The 17,127-nt window shown below is 34.5% G+C and overlaps 1 protein-coding gene across 2 annotated transcripts in view; it reads right to left on the bottom strand.

Moving 5' to 3' along the window:
* Nucleotides 1–565: 565 nt before the first annotated feature.
* Nucleotides 566–17,127, bottom strand: part of LOC148605761 (periostin-like) — a 38,799-nt gene continuing 22,237 nt past the window's right edge. For both annotated transcript variants that reach the window (XM_088548249.1, XM_088548250.1), the window contains exons 3-14: nt 12,432–12,530; nt 12,007–12,071; nt 9,418–9,586; nt 8,841–8,997; nt 8,073–8,150; nt 6,484–6,700; nt 5,824–6,033; nt 5,287–5,424; nt 3,968–4,137; nt 2,668–2,804; nt 2,129–2,282; nt 566–934 (exon numbers count right to left, since the gene is read on the bottom strand). In XM_088548249.1, the coding sequence (XP_088404375.1) occupies nt 677–934; nt 2,129–2,282; nt 2,668–2,804; nt 3,968–4,137; nt 5,287–5,424; nt 5,824–6,033; nt 6,484–6,700; nt 8,073–8,150; nt 8,841–8,997; nt 9,418–9,586; nt 12,007–12,071; nt 12,432–12,530 (1,852 nt within the window). In that variant the 3' untranslated portion in view covers nt 566–676. The remainder of the gene's footprint in view (nt 935–2,128; nt 2,283–2,667; nt 2,805–3,967; nt 4,138–5,286; nt 5,425–5,823; nt 6,034–6,483; nt 6,701–8,072; nt 8,151–8,840; nt 8,998–9,417; nt 9,587–12,006; nt 12,072–12,431; nt 12,531–17,127) is intronic.

Here is a 17,127-nt window from a genome sequence, read left to right on the forward strand (position 1 = left end):
AGTTTTATTAAATTATGAGGGAAATTAAATTCTAGTAGATGTAAAACTGTACCCTAATAGCCATTATCTTTACACCTGTCTCATCTTAAATGAAAGTCGTTTAATCATATTTGAGCTAAGGTGAACATTGTTTTGCTGGTTTATCGGAAATGGTTCAAATAGTCCTTTTTCACAATTTCGTCTTTTTTAAATTTTAATCAGAGGTGAGTAACTGTCTAACCCGAAAGGCTGGTTTACTGTCTGATTGAAGCAAAGTACATCAGTAGAGTTCAAATTCAAATTTTCGATTTATTGGAGCTGCGGTAAGTACTTTAAAATAGCCTATTACAAACCATTTAGGTACTTACCGATGTGAAAATAGTTTAAATTTAAAAAAAAAATGTTTACTGTACTTCTTCCCCAATGAAACTGCCAAGTAGATTGTCCAGTGTTGGCGGGTAACGCCCCTTGAAAAACTTGCTAAAATGACTTGTATTCCGTTGATATGAAAAAAAAGACAATTTCGTTTTACCTGGACGGGGGATGGTAATGTTAAACGGTTCTAATAGTGTATTGAAATTTCAAATTCCAAACGACTGTTATAGTTTATTAGAGTATACGCAAAAGCAGACGATAAAAGGAAAACTTGATTCGTGATCTACAGGCGGGTATAAAATAACAAAATCAACACCTTATACTACAAATTCTCCTTTTCTTTGAATGTGCAAGTTGAACAATGCAAAACTTTGTCAATTTTAAACAAGACGCCATTTGTTGCTAGCATATCTAACGTCAAACCCTTGGCATATTTGTTTATAATTAGTGTCGTGTCATCCCCTCCAAATGTCAGGTCAATTGTTTCTGATTCTGATTGGATAGAAGGCAGTGTATAGATAGCTCCTTTGGACATTCCAATGGAAACAACAGATCCTTTGATCATGTGACGCTCCAAAAGCTGGAAAGAGAAACACTAATGGAATAAAGAATAAGTTAAAAATCAATAAGTTTTACAAAATCAAAAGAAATAGATAGATATGTCATTAACACATGCCAATTCTTCTTGCGTCTTTGAACACCTGTCATATTGTTCATTTACGTCAATTGTATCTCAAGAGGTTTGGTTGGTCAACATTTAGATTCAATTAAGTCCATAGTCTACCAAGTCGACGCCTATAGCTAATCATAAAGGGTGACTACTTTTATTCTACGGTTTTCATAATTTAACTATTAGAATATTTCCCTCATGGATATTTTTGCTAAATCTTCGCGTTTCTACACTCAAGTCACTTGTTGTGTAGGCTAATGTGTGTATGTATGTATGTATGTGTTGTATTGTTTTATTGAAGATTTAATGTCCACAGTGACTTGAATTTATGCACCGTTTTTGTCAGAATTTATAGGTGAGTTCAAAATCGGACCATTGCAGGTTCTCCTTGGTTCACGTCTATTTTTAGGAGTAATGGTGCATTTTTAGACATCAAGTAATTCTTGAAAAAAATGTTATTCCCTTTATTAACACGCATTGTCTACCGTTGTATTTATTTTGAAAAATAAGATCGAATTGAAACTACTTAAAGCAATGTTTTATTTCATTTTTTTTTGGTTGTAAAGAGTTAAATTGGCTTTCATGTAGAACGGTATTCCAAGCCAACAAGTATATAATAATGTTTATAGCTTTAAATGGGTTGAAAGAGAAACAAGATAAAAAGGTGTTAGTAGAATATTATGTATTGGTATTTGAAAGAATCTGGCAAAATGGTAAAATCTAAAACAAGCATGTCAAAACCTCATAACCTCAGTAACAAAACAAAAATCATCCAAAGATGTCATTTCTATTTGAATTGACCACTATTTGGTCTCTACCTCACTTAACCTCCCTTGCTATTTTAGAAAATATTTTGTAAGATTAGAAACCATTAGAAGTTTTGAAGGTGTTATCTGCGCTTCCATTTGAAGTGCATTCCAAAGAAATATAAAATGATATAGAAAAATCTTATGATTATTCTATGACTTCGATTGTTCAAGAAATCATTTAACACTCCAATATGGTCGGTAATTACAAAACATGCATGTTTTACCGACAGACTGCATCATTTTTACAAAGACTGACATTTAATATGCAATATTTTTGTTTGTATTTACGTCTTACCATTTTGATTCCTTCCTTTGACTCGAAGAAAAACTTTTTTGTTCTATCACTGAGATCCTTAAATGCATCGTCAGAAGGAGCGAATACAGTAAACTGTTCATCTTTTGTTAAATTTTCCTTTAAACCTGACTTTTTGACTAAATCCAAAAATATGCTAGATAAAAAAAAATATTAGAAAAGCAATACATATAAGGTCACTGTCATGATCGTGTATGGGATTGGTCAAAAGCAAGATGGCGGACGGAAATTCCATGTTACGTTTATTTTCGTATATTTACACAACTGTTGTGTATAGACTACTATGAATACAATAAAGATCGCGGTGAGTTTGGCGAGTATTTCTGAGAATTTATGACTCGTTTTGTAACTTTTGTATTTGTTTGTGACATGTTTGGGTTGCTCATACATGTAAACATGAGGTAATCTGAGTTTTATATTGTTTAGTTTTGAGGAGGTTTTACTCAAAAAGTTTTAAAAAAAAATTAAGTTGTACAATATTGAGTCTTGGTAGTATTTATACATTATTAATAATACCTTACCTTAAATCAGGAAATACTTCAAGAAGTTGCACAAGATTGAGTCCTGGTGGAACTAACACTTTATCGATAACATGTAGAACTCCATTACAGCTCTCTTTGTCTACTGTTATAAGATGAGCATCATCCACAGTTAAACCCTAAAGGAATGTCATCAAGGTAATAAATCTACACATAGGTCTAGATATACTGATACGGGGGCCTCGGTATATTTTGCATATAATCACTTATACGAGTTCCTATACATTTTTGTAGGTTATTGAGTGATTTGAATCCAAAAACAATTTGATTTTGAAATACAGTTGTATGTGTCACAGGAGTTTTATTTTCAATTTAGTCACAACTTCAAACTTTTTATTTGCCTTTTACATGTCGTCACAAGCAAACCTTGCATTTATGAAGACGTCGAATTTAGTATACCTGGTCTTGTCAAAATAAAATAAGCCTCCTAAAATACGACTATAATTTAAATAGGACAACCCGGTACATTTCTAACTCGGCACATCAACAGGACTGTCTAACTTCAATATATTTAGTCAAGTTCTTTGCTAGCATGAAAGGCAACCCCATTCTCATATTGTCTTCTCATATCATAAACAAAGCATCACAATGATCAAGAAAGTCTTCTGTTGTGAATAAGTATATCAACACATTAACCATTTCTATTTCATAAACTTCAAAAATCAATCCTAAGGCTTTTTCAGTTCGATATTTCTATTTGTTTTTACTTATTGTAGATAAATTCAATTGCACCAGTCTTGTTGTGTCTTTATGCCTGGGCTAGTTAACATTGTTATTATCCTGCATGTAGGCATTTGGATGTACCATTCTGGTCCCAATCATCCAGTCGGTAATCTGTCCTTATTTCGTATGCTCGGAAACAGTGACTGCCAAATTTAAAGTTTTGATGTGACTCGACCTGGATCGAACCTTCGACCTCTAGCACTCACGTTGGACACGTTACCATGAGACCATCACAACTAAGTACAAGGGGAAACGGCTTCGTAGAAGTTCTCACAAGAGTAAAAATCAAGAATAACCGGCTTATTTAAGGAGGTAGACCTAGCGTAAGGGACACAAGTCTTACAGATCATATTAACGTATGTAATCAGCATTTTACATCAACCTCGTGTAAACATCAAAGTAACATGGACTGATTTCATTCTGTTTCAGATGAAAGCTTGATAGGCTGTGGTGAAATTGAATATAATACAAACATAACACTGATCTCAAGAGTTATTTCCCTTACCCTAGGTCCACCTCCTTACGGCAAATTTAACAATGTTATATAGACAACACTTACATTCATATACACACTGATTTTAAGTTGAGTTGGTTTGAGCTCAGTTGACAGTAACTGGTTACCAACCAGTTTATCTGTTGTGAGTCTACTCTTTACAGTATGGTAATCAATCAGTTGTTCTACAATTCCTGGCTGTTCATGTAATGACTTCATATACTCAGGCGGCAAGGCTTTATAAAGAAAAAATAATCTGTAAGCTGATGTTTTAGTGTCACTTAAACAGTCAACATATTTCGAGTCTACTTAACTATGGTTTATCAAATGAATTTAGAAATCACTATCTAACTTAGGGCTAACATTCATTTTTGAAGTACACACATATGCCTTTGCGTGCTGTTGGTGTCTTTCTGTATGATGTCATTGTATAGTTCAGTACTGTGTATGCACATAATTATCCATGTACATGTATTGTGCGATGTGCCATGTGACGTGATCTGTAATGCCTTTCGTGTTCTTGCATATCTTGTGATATTCGACAGAAACTATACAGAGCCGGATCAATACACTTTGAAAAGGAGGGGTGCTCAGATTCCTCAGAAAAAGGGGGTGCTACAAAATGTAGGGCATTATAAGCTATTTTTTTTTTGTCAATTTAAAACACCAAAATGACAATTTTTGCCCTATAATCTTACACAGTAAATATTTCCGCCATACACCGACCTAGCGATTTCAATGTATACATCGCGTAAACTCTATGCATGTAGATGTGGAAGAAGTACATATTACTTACACCAAAATACAAACGTCTCAGAATGTGACGACTCTATTCGCTAGCAGTATAGTGAATAGAGTTGTCACATTTTGAGACGTTTGTATAATATTAATTTGTTGTGACATGTATCTTTAATTTGATCCTCTATCCTACATAATATCACCTAGATTAGCTGTTCCGTACTACCATACATTGTTTACTTAGTTACAGCCCTAGATTAATCCTACGAGGAGGAATGACCCGGCCAGCAAAAGCTATATCTTTACATAGCCTAGCTGGCCGAGTGGTCTAGGGCGCTGGACTTTGTGCAGGCGGTGTCGCCATAGATGTCACAGAGGTACGAGTTCGAGTCCCGCAGATGGAACGACCAAAATTTGCATTCCAAATTTGACAGTTCTAACACCGTTGGGAATTTTTCAGACCCTTCCATATGAATATACAGTATACATCGCATATTCTGTATCGGTGTGGTCTGAAAAGCATGAAAAATATAGTCCTATAAGTAGGCTACATCTGCACTTAGGTGCACCATTATCAAAACTCCAGAAATGGATTCAACTTCAAGTACATTTATATAGTGTTGTATGAGACTACACGTGTAATATACCTGCAAAAGCAGCGTCATTTGGAGCAAAAACCGTGATATCCGGTTTGGTTTGTATTTTGTCTGTTAGACCCGCAGCACGTGTGAGTTCTATAAACGTCTTTATGTCTTGTCTTTCTGCTAATTCTAACATATTCATAACTGTAAATTGGAACACAGAATCTGAACACACAAAATCAAATGTATACAAGAGCAAAGCAATTTATTTCAGAAGTTTAAGGATAATTAAAGTATGTTTGTAATCGTTTCCTAGCAACAAAAATTCAAAACACCTATCAAAATCAAGACTTGCAATAATTTAACAGTTATATAATACTTCATTTCGTGCATTTTTTTTTCAAGAGAAAATAGACAGGCAGGCTGACAGAAACAGACAAACATATTATGCAATTTTATCTTTCTGGCTTATAGAATCAGACTGTTAACTCGCAAAAAAATCAAATGCATACTGTCCTTTTTTTAAATTACATCTGGATTTGTCTCTGTAAAAATCTTTATAAAAATGATGCGTCAATTTCTAAATACACTTATAGTTAGCACCTGTATCTGGTAGAAGAACTTTGTCGATGACGTGAACAACGCCGTTGGCCGCCATGACGTCTTCAGATAAAACTTTGGCGTCATTGATGTAGTTCCCATTGTATTTACAGCGAAAAGTGAGATGCTCTCCATGTAAAGTTTTTACTCCGTTTGTAACGATGGTGCTGGCCCCACAGTGGATACCTTTCACCACGTGGTATCTCGCTAAAGCTTAAAAAACAACAACTTGATATGCATTAAAGTGTACAGGAATTATACAGGAAAACTTCCCACTGAATGTGGTAAGGGGCAATAGGGGATCGTAGTTAGACAAACATTGATTGTTTATAAACAATGCTTTGACGAATGAGTAAAGATGGATGAGAAAATAGGCAATGGCGTAGGAGAAGTTTACTTCTTAAAATTGTAAATTATAAGATTTTCATCGTACATATATGTACCAACGGCCATGACAAAAACTTTATCAGGAGTACTTCCAGAAAGAGATAAGACACGTGTATTTGTTTTTGTTTTTTTTTAAACTTCAAATTCAGTTACAATTGACTAGAAAGTCTGGACATTAACCTCTGGCATATTTAGATCGGAAATTTACATCTTGATTCTTTGTGCTCTGTGCATTGTTATTTTTTTTTGTTTCCAGAAAGCGGTAAATTTTTTTACCTTCAGCTGTTTTTCTCTCTGTTAATATTTTTTCTTTAATGACTCCCGATAATTTGCTGAAAGCTGCATTTGTTGGAACAAATATTGTAAAGAGTCTATCTCCAGACAACAATTCTACAAGGTTTGCCTTGTACAATAGTTGGGAGAATTTAGAATATGTTTCTTGTTTAAGAAGCACATCAGCTAAGTTTCCCGTAGAATCTAATGGTTTTATCATCTGAAAAGAAAAGAAAGTGTTAAAACGCCATTTCGTGTTCACAGCGGGGGTAATTGATGAGCATGCTCAATTAAAAAAATAAATCACGGAAACACCATTTTACCATTGTTTTACCACGGGCTGACTATTTAAGCCGCGTTCTTTTAAAATGGTCAGCCCGTGGTAAAACAATGATAAAATGGAGTTCCCATGGTTTATTTCGATTCAAATGGGACAATTAGGGTTAGTGTTTTGTATTATTATCATTTATAATGAAAGAAAGGGCGAAATAATGATGTTAAATATGGCACAGATGTTTGCTTTATAAGGTCACACATTGACAGGCACAATGCCTGGACTGAAACGTTTCGTTCATTGACAATTGTTTGTTTTCATATATGATGGCGCACGTGGCGAGTGCTACGATTAAATAAAAAAATGTAAGTGATTTTTTTACGGAATGTAATGTAACTTTTCTAAAACATAAGGTCTTTTATTTTTATTAAATATGAATTTGATATTCATTCACGATATATATTGAAATGATTGAAAACAGTTGATACACATCGGAAGGTTATTGTGTTTGTTTACATGATTGAAGGTAGGCAATATTTTACACACACAAAAACCACGCCCAATATAGCAATCCAAAATAAACTACAGACGTGGTCCCAAATCTTAAAGGACGTCATATTTAGAATATACACCTCTTATGAAATTATGAAATTTAGTTGAAAATTATTATAATTGGAATTGGTAACAAACGACTTACCTAAAACTTTTTATTATTAAAGAAATTTTAAGTTATTTCATAATATTTTCTCCTTTTTCAAGAAAACATCTTAAACTTCAAAGTATTCCAAATGGCAAATTAGAGATAAAAATATGCGATATATATTGTGTATATGTTTCCTCTGATAAATCATTCCCCGTATAATGCTAAAGTGGACGATCATTGATTCTGATAGGGGATTTTAGTTTTTGAAAATAAATATTCTATCCTTCACCTACTAGAAAATAAATATATTTTCTGAACCTTGTCCAGATATACAATACAGTGAAATAGAGAAATGAATAAGCTTGCCATATTTGGTAGAAAACAAATTTTCTGACCCGCAAACTTCCACAAAATTTGCCAGGTACCCTACAGAATCAGATGGTCTCCCCTTTTAGGTGGACAACTCTTTTTATCATCCATTGCATTATACGAAAAAAACATTCACTCAATAACAGCTTATTACCGAAAAATCATATCGGATATTTATTTATACGAAGCAGAGAAGGCTTACCCTACAAATCCACCAGGTGTGGTTCTAGTTTCAATTCGATCAAGCCATAGAATGCAAACATGTAAAATGAAAGTTTTTGTTACTTTAATTTTCAAAGTACTAACCCTGTCAATAACATGTATGAGACCATTCGATGCTGCTTGGTTTGGCATGATGATCCGGGCACAGTTTACTGTAACAACCTTCAATGACAAAACAAAATGTACGTTTCTATGCTTATAAGTAACTTGCAAGATTTATTTTTGTGGCAGTCATGTCGCTTTCAGACATGTATAATATACATGTATACGACATTTTTTTATGGATGTTTACATTTAAAACGTATGTGGTCATGACCTGTACATGTAAATGACATTAGTTACCAAGTGTGGAACCAAATACTTTAACTGTTACAGTGTTGATACATCTTGAAAGACGGGCGGATTTGGAATGTTTTGCACAATCAGTTTCGACTAGGCAGTTGCCAAATGCATGTCAGTGGCGAATTAAGGAGGATAAGGGGTGGAGTTGGAACACATTTTGGAAAAGTTCCGTGAATTACTTGGTTATTATAAGGAAATGATGGCCTGGAATCCCTCACACTACCTTGTTTCCCAAATTCTCAAATTCTCGACTCCAAAGATATGAATGTTGGTTTTTAATTCACTGCAAAGGTAAGAATGAAATAAATTACACAGAAAGCACTAGAAACTTTAAAATAAAGGGAAATAACTCTTTTTTATCTGTTCATAATTTTGTTGATATGTTATGAAACTTTCTACATATATTGAGTCATCCACCATTTCTGTTCTATCTTGCATAATAATGAATTCTGGATAATAGGATAGTATATAATCTGTGTTTTCTTTACGCGGGAGTCTCTTAAGTCTTACCCCAAAAGCATATTTGTTGAGCCTAACATTCTTCGTTCCATAATATAGCGTTGGTATCTCCTGGTTCCTATGAAACTTGGTATAATTGTATCGACCTTTGACCACGTGATAATGAACCAATGAAGGAGCGTGAAATGCCCATGGATGAAGTCTCTCTCTGAAATTGAAATATAGAACCTGTGTTTGGTAACTTTTTTCATAATAACTTAAATTATACACGCTAACTTAAACCGGAAGTGCTTTTACTCAATGTCAGGTCTGGTTATTTGATAATGTGTTGCATTACAATAATTTTTTTCATCGGAAAATCTCAAGTAAATTTTAATGTGATCAAGGAGTTTTATTATATTTTGTTTCTTTTTCTTAAAAATGCCAATTGTTTTGATTTTTTTGGTGACATATTAACATAATTTAAAAACAAATAAAATAAATAATTGGAGAGTCCCTGGTTTTTTGGGTAATATTTGTAAATTATGATCTTTTTTTCAAGTGTCGTAATAATTTTGTTCATTTAAATTTGACTTACTTCCCTTTCGATCGTATTTCAAGAAAAAATTCTACAAAATAAAAGTTGTACCTGTCATCATAAGAAATATTTTGGAATGCTGAATCTATTGGTATAAATGCTGTGAAAGCTCCATCAAACTTTAGGCTTTCTTCTAACTCTGTATTCGTCAGTAAAGATTTAAATTTGTTTAAAAATAACTTTTTTCCTGCAGTATCTACAATATTGGTCAAGGGTTTCGCTGAAACGAGAAAACTATTTTATCATATAGTAGTCTTTACATCCTGTAATATTTCAAGTGTAAGTATTTTTTAAAAATCAGGCAAAATGGTAAAAATCAAAAACATGCATGTTTAAACCCCACCGATCAGACTATATAATTTCACCCGAGGATGTTTTCTTTATTGAAAAGCCCATTATATAATCTCTGCATCACTGGATTTGGTCAGAATTTTTTTAATAGAAAGTTAGAAAATGAGGTTTTTGACAGAGTTATCTGCCCTTGAAATTTTCATTTTCAGTGCAGTTCAATAAAATTATAACTCAAGTTACCAAAGTGATATGGAAAATCTTGTCTTATTTCCTTGATTCCGATGGTGCAAATAATCAAATAATTTTCAAAATGGTGTTTTTTCCTACTATGTTCCACCCACTGCCTGATTCTTACAGAGACTGACACTTAACCTGTAGCTACATGAACGTATTTCACTAACCTCTAATACTGGTTTACCAGAGTGAGTCAAATAATCCTTAACCTAACTCCTTTCTAAAAGGAACTTTCCCTACCAATGCACTCGCTCCATGCATGTACCTTCTGGTAGACAACGGTCGCTTCAAACACGTGTATTTTGTTTTGTTTTTCTGATGCGTTTTTTCCTTCTAAATCGTATATGTTGCTTATTGTTCCAGTCTGTTTTCCTGGATAAGTCTTTTTCTTTTGACCATAACAACTGTTATTGCACCTCTACACCCCACCCTAATGATTTTGCAAAAGAAAACTCAATTTGTTTCATGTATGTTTTTGATGTAGAGAAAAATCTGTTAACTCCAGTCTGGTTTGATAATTCATACTTTAATAAAAAAAGACCTGTAGGTGGTTAAAAATCCAAACGAGCACAAGTTATTTCATATTAATTCTAGTAACACCATCGTGGCAGAATAATCTGCATTTTTTCAACAAGAACTTCAGCTGTCGTAGTCGACATAGAGTGAAAGCAAATGCCGATTTAAGACAGAGAGACAATTATTACCAATCAAGTTCTCTCTTTTATCTTCTTATAGGAAACGAAGTGTGAAAGCTGGTATGTTTTATTGTAATGAAACTGCACACTCTTGTGTGGTATCCTACTATCTTGAACGTATCATCTGTTTTAATGGTATATTGTAAAGCATGGACAATAATATGGAATGGACTAGTTGGAATTGAAAGCAATTAAGTTTTATCTGTTATTATGATGTTATACCGGCACACCTGGTCCATGCTCCCAGTTTTTATTGGAGTCCGAGTTGCTCATTTGCTATTGTTACTTTGTATGTATGATTTTAGTTACTTTATGTTCTTTGTTTTGTATGTCTGTTTTCCATGTCTGGTCTTTGTCCCTGGATTACATTCTTTTGATTACCGCTGTAACCTTGGTTCCCTTGATTACTCTTTAATATACATGTAGGTCTATGTGAAAACTCGATTTTGTAAATAGATACTCCAGATATTTTAAAATATGAAATTCCTTAGGTTAAAGAAAATACACATTATGCAAGAGGAGATGGGTGGAATATGTAAAACTTAAATGGAGAAATTTCATTGAAAAAAAAAATCAAAAATAAGAGGGGTTATCTAAAGACAATAGACAAAGATCAAGTCATACACAACAAAAAAAAAGGATTAAACCGATCGGCAATATATACAGGGTTAGCTCATGTGCTTCAGAAAAAATAAGAAGTTCTGCCAGCTCACTCCCGGTGGAATAGAAAGATGGGAACTGTTTATAATATTAGAAAATGAAACTTCATAGTAGTTAATAATATCAAGGTGAGGGCCGTAGATTCTTCGAAAAGTTAATCGTATTCGACGGGGAAACAAATCGCTGCTCGAGGCTTTTGTTTAATCTGTTGTGTCCCACCAGAGTCGGTATAATGGCCACAATGGCTAAGAATACACTTGAAAAGCTAAAAATAGTATCACATAGAAAGGAAAGTTGACTTTGTATAAATAGATAACCGATACCATTTATTCTTTATGTTCTTTATTTAGCATTTGTACTTGAATTAATACTATGTCTGTGAACCAATCCAATTTGCAGGATCGATATTAAACAAATATAAAAAAAAATGCAATCTACACAACAGTGTGCAACCAGACAAGTGATCCGAGGAAAATATCCATACCATATTTTGAAACCCGCCATTGACCTGAGGCATCAATGGCCTGTCAGACTAACAGGGGTTTATTATTATTGTCTGTCTACCTGTTATCTGATATGTAAACATGCTTGTTTAACAACAGATGCACACGTCACTCAGCATACAGTTGCAATGAAATATTGCCATGTCAAAAGCTAAATACTATTTGCATGAGGTGTATCTGGTGCAGAAAGTAATTTAGTCATTGGCATAAATAGGAATGAACTACCGCCTGCACACACGCACTTTTAGGTTACTCACTTATTGGACAGCCTTTGCCATCTTTATCTTTGCTATAACCCGGGCAACATGTAGGTCTCATAAACCTGAAAATATACAAGGAGGTATTAGGGCTGAATTGCATTGAGTATCAAAGTTGACATGCATAACCCAGTTAACAAGCGTAGCCTACTACAAATGCATGTGATCTCAGTTGGCAAGCGTTGCACAGAGTGCGAGGGTATATCAGTTGAGAAGAGTAGGACATGTATATATTTTGGAACAGTGTAATTGTATGTTATTGGTACATTGTTTATGTGAATACAGATGATAATATAAAATCATTTGAAGATACTTGCATTGTGTTTGAAAACATGTATAGCTTATGTTGACTCCGCGTTTTCTGGGCATTGCACTGAGGTTTTCATTCGATGATGTTACAAAAAGTCACAAAAGTCAATACCTACGTGGGCCTATCACAGATTCGTTTGGGCTTGCTCTCTGTACACCCTTGGTAGAATCTTTCTCCCGTTCCATACACTTCTTTTAGTTGGCATACATTTGGCCTGAAATTATCAATCAAAAAAGTATCGCATTAAGGAGGTAGACCTAGGGTAAGGGACATAGCTCATGAAATCAGTGATATGTTTGGATCATATTCAATTTCACAAAAGCCTCTCAAGCTTTGGTTTGAAGCAGAATTAAATGAATCAAAGTTAATTAGATGCTTACATAAGATTGATGTAAAGTGTTGAATACAAACGTTCCAATGATTTTAAGAGTTGTGTCCCTTACCCTAGGTCTACCTCCATAATTTATTTTCCTTGCTCATATAGCATTATAAGCTATTAAACAATTTTACAAAGACATGGAAATGTATACACGTGATTTAAAAAAACAACTGTACAATTAAAAAAAAAACACTTTATATTGTTGAGACACACTTTAAACAAATCAGGAAATTGCATCCTACGTAAATTGACATATGTTTCCCAATCAATGCATTTATATGATTATCTAGACAATTATATGTACCATGTATCTGGTTGGAGGCCGAGTGTATCGCCCATTAATTAATTTCAAGGTCAAGTGCAATTGGGGCATAAAAACGGAACCAGAAAAGGGAGTTTCCTCCTGTCATTTGTGGAAGGCAAGGGCAGATTTACATACTGAATAGCAACATCGGATTGTTATGATTACAGCAATTTGTTTACGATATCGAACATGTCGCAATATTATACCCAGGAGCAGGTTAAAGATTTACGGTTTTAGGACTTTTTCTTATGATCTCAGGTAAAAAAGAATCTAAAAATTCATGGAAAAAAAGTTTTACTGTAGGGTGCTAAACACCTCATGAAAGTATATTTTGCATAGGAGGAAATGCAGGTTAAACAAATTGAGACAAACGAAGTTATAACAGTATAACTTTGAAGTGGAATTACAAAGCTAAACATAAAACTCCCAACAATACACTGTACCGAAAACAGATAATCCAGAGGCGGATTCAGAAATTCCGGAAAGGGGTAGTGTTCCAGATTTTATCATCTTTACCCAATTTCTGACCACCAGTTTCCCGCGGCCCCTCTAAAACTAAATCATCGATTGAAGTCCCACGTGTAAAGTCCCACGTGTAAAGTCCACTATGAACATGTTCGTGTAGAGTAGAAAATATTTTTAGTCAAAATAAAATGATTCACATAAGCCGGTTCAAACTTTATTACCTTAACGTTCTTACATTGCACTTAGTGACCTTAATATTAATTTTTATGGGAAATGCATGTAACTACATGATTATTGTCTATAAACTCCAGACAGTCTGTAATGATAGAATCAATGATCTCGGGTGACCTTAAGCAACTTACACCGCAGACTGCAACATTTTGTTTGCCACGCACAATTGAGCGTGAATGGCAAATTAACACCTGTTCTGTCTGAGCAGTCCTGGAAATTGCGGCTTACAGAACTCCTATTGATTAACTCAACTTTTACAAGTGAGATAGCTCCCCGTGCAGGTCCGGGTGTTTAAAAGAATAGGCCTGCAGCAGCGCTAAGCTTGTCGTAAAAGGCGACAAAATAGTGCTCAGAAACCTAGCCGGGGGTCAGGCGCTCTGCCCACAGAGCAACTGGGATGTGTGCCCCAGTTGTGGAATGGGGTACCCCTGGCATGTTACATGCTGGGGTTGTCAGGCTATAATACGGAAAACCTGACCGCAAACCATAGTGGTGCACCGTGTTGGGAAAGATGCCACGTTCCTCGCACGTTAAAGAACCCTGCTGTGGTATTCGATAGGACTAGGAACATTTGCGCTCCGCCACAGGAGGCTAAATTGCCCGTCCTTACCCATCCCCCTTTTTCTAGTGGCAATCAAAATTTGTCGACCCTGTTGTCCTTGTGACCCATCCTTTTTTTATCATTTCATGTTCATTTTATCATCCATTTCATGTTCATTGTCTGAATATAGCTGAAATATTGCTGCTCGGACGTTAAACCCCAACAAACAAACAAAAAAACAAGTGAGATAGCAAAGAGCAAAGTAGAAACAGGAGCGGATCTAGGATTTTTGGTTAAGGGTGACGCAAATATAATATGGCCGGGCGATGCGAATCAAGATATTTTTAGTGTTAGAATTTCTGGTAAATCAAAATATTAAGCAAAATTATGTGTGAAATTCCCAATTTTTTTTTTTTTTTGGGGGGGGGGAGGGGAAATGGGAGGGGTTGGGGGTCATGCACTGGTCTGCCTTTCCTTAAATCCGTGCCTGAGAAATACTTAAAGTGTATGAACAGCTACTCATATTATAAGCATTTAATTATAATTGACAGGATAACTGAATTCAAAGTTTTAAATACACATTACTGTTATTATCTATTTACTGTAATTATAAAGTCTAGTTCAGCAAGTTAACATTGGGAATCATTGTGCTGAGAGTGCAAATCGGAGTTCCGCTTTAAATATGATGCTGGCTTCTACAATTTGCATTTAAATATGTTAAGATGTCTTTAGGACTTTTAAAATCAACGCAAGCTAGATAAGTACAAAAACTCAAAGGACAAAATTAATGAATAATTTCTCTCTTCCAAAGGAGAAAGTAGAAACCATAGTATCTCTTCAGTTAGTATAATAAGTGATGTACTCAACATGGGTCGTTAAAAAATAAATAAATAATATAGATGTAGACAAACCGACCTTTACCATTCTTTGTGTGACGAACGAATATTCCAGATGAGTGATCTCTCCGATTTTCTGGCTCTACATGTATATGTAGTTAGAATCATATTACCGTTAGAAATATCAGCTGCAGGTATAAGTAAATTTGACATCTCTGTCATGATTGTCAGTTTCATTCACAAATAATGAGCGTTGAACAACAATTGTTTAATCAAGCAATCAGTTGGCGTTACAATTAAAACCACTGCAAGATTCACACGTCGAGAACAGTGACGTAAATGTACGAATATAATGTGTTTTGTTACCTTTTTCCCGACCTTGATCCCAAAAAACTTCAAAAAGAGTCCTTATCATAAACGAGTCGTTATCATAAAAGTCTTCCCCAATTTAGATAATAATCGAAACAACCATTCAATCCTAAGTACCATTGAAATCTATGTATAAGTCTATAAAATGGCGACCACCTGGTAGTGCACAATATTACACACTGTTAAATTTTGATTATTTTAAAAGGAGGTGTTGTGGGAACGGCAAGAAATTAAAGATTTGACCTATGACTTATCAGACTCTGAATCTTTTTGCTAGAAATATTCACATGCCTCTTAGTATATTCCATCAAAAAATATAAAAATTTCTACACGACTATTGTTTTTTCAGTCAACTCCTTTTTATATTCCCATTTGGATCCGGAATTTAATAAAAAAAAATTGAACACATTTTGTCTTTCCATCTGACTGACTCCAGGGGTTTTACTATACGGCTTCTAGGGAGAGGAGCGGGGTGTATCACCGAATGGGATCTATATAAAGTTCTTATTCTAGGTGATTTAGGGTGATTCGATTATCAGCAGCAACAATGGGACATTTCAAATGCGTAATATTACAAGTCCATTGTATATATGTCAGAGTTAAAACAGGAAACAAAGATTATTTTTAATTATTTTTATTATATACATGTAAATAGCAGTGGTTTACCGAATTATTTTCGATAATTCACACTGTGAAATAAATTCGGTAATTTCACTCTCGGACTTTTCCCGCCAAAATGTCATACATGCAAAACGTCAAAATATCAATCCATCAATAATGGAGAAATTTTGTACTGTAATCAACTGATTACCGTGATTCAATCGTGATTGAACCAAAATATGTTCAATCGTGCCAAGAACGCATTAAGATTTAACTCGTGCGCGAAACAAGTTAAATCTAGGCGTTCTTCGGCACTCATCATCATATTTTGGTCCTTCATAATAACCAACTGATTATCCTATTATGATTCTCCCATCTTCAAGATCAAAATGATTAATTGAAAATGCATGGTCTGAGTCAAAATATTCTTCCAAGCCCCACTACTTTAGTTATCCAAAAATCAATTGATCACCCCGTCACTGTAGCAAGTGCTTCCCAATAGCGGCACAAATAGATGTATAATTGTCTTTATAAAAGTTTTTGTTGAGAGCATTAATTTCCTTTCAGACGACCATTTGCTTAGGAAGAATCTAACGTTACAAAAAAAAAAAGAGATCGTTTACGGATAGCGATCTTAGAGTAAAAATTAAATGGTCTACAATTATAACCCTCATTCGCAACCCAAATACACGAAACCATACACGTGGTACTAATCTGAGAAACCTTCAAATGTAAAAGAAGCTAAAATATATTGTGCACTAGAGTTTTAAACCCAGTTTTCAAAGGGTACTGTACCCTAATGTAACAGTGAAAACTTAGTAAACCGAAACTTTCTGAAATAGATTATTTTGTGAAGTTTGAACAGACAATAGCTCACCCATGGTCGGTAGGTTCAATATCGATTTAAATAAAATTTAATTTTTTAAACAAACTTGTTTACAAGGGTGTTTTGGTGCACCCTTGATTCTGTAAAGGCGGGTTTTACAATGTCTTTGAAATATATACTGTTCTAGTACAGTCATTTTGTTCGCAGCATTAACTCTTTCATTTGTGATCAGGGCTATCCGGAAAATCTCAACCCATTTA

This window comes from Perna viridis, chromosome 10 (assembly GCF_037379345.1).
Source record: "Perna viridis isolate PV_CMFRI_1.1 ecotype Kerala chromosome 10, ASM3737934v1, whole genome shotgun sequence".
NCBI lineage: Eukaryota > Metazoa > Mollusca > Bivalvia > Mytilida > Mytilidae > Perna > Perna viridis.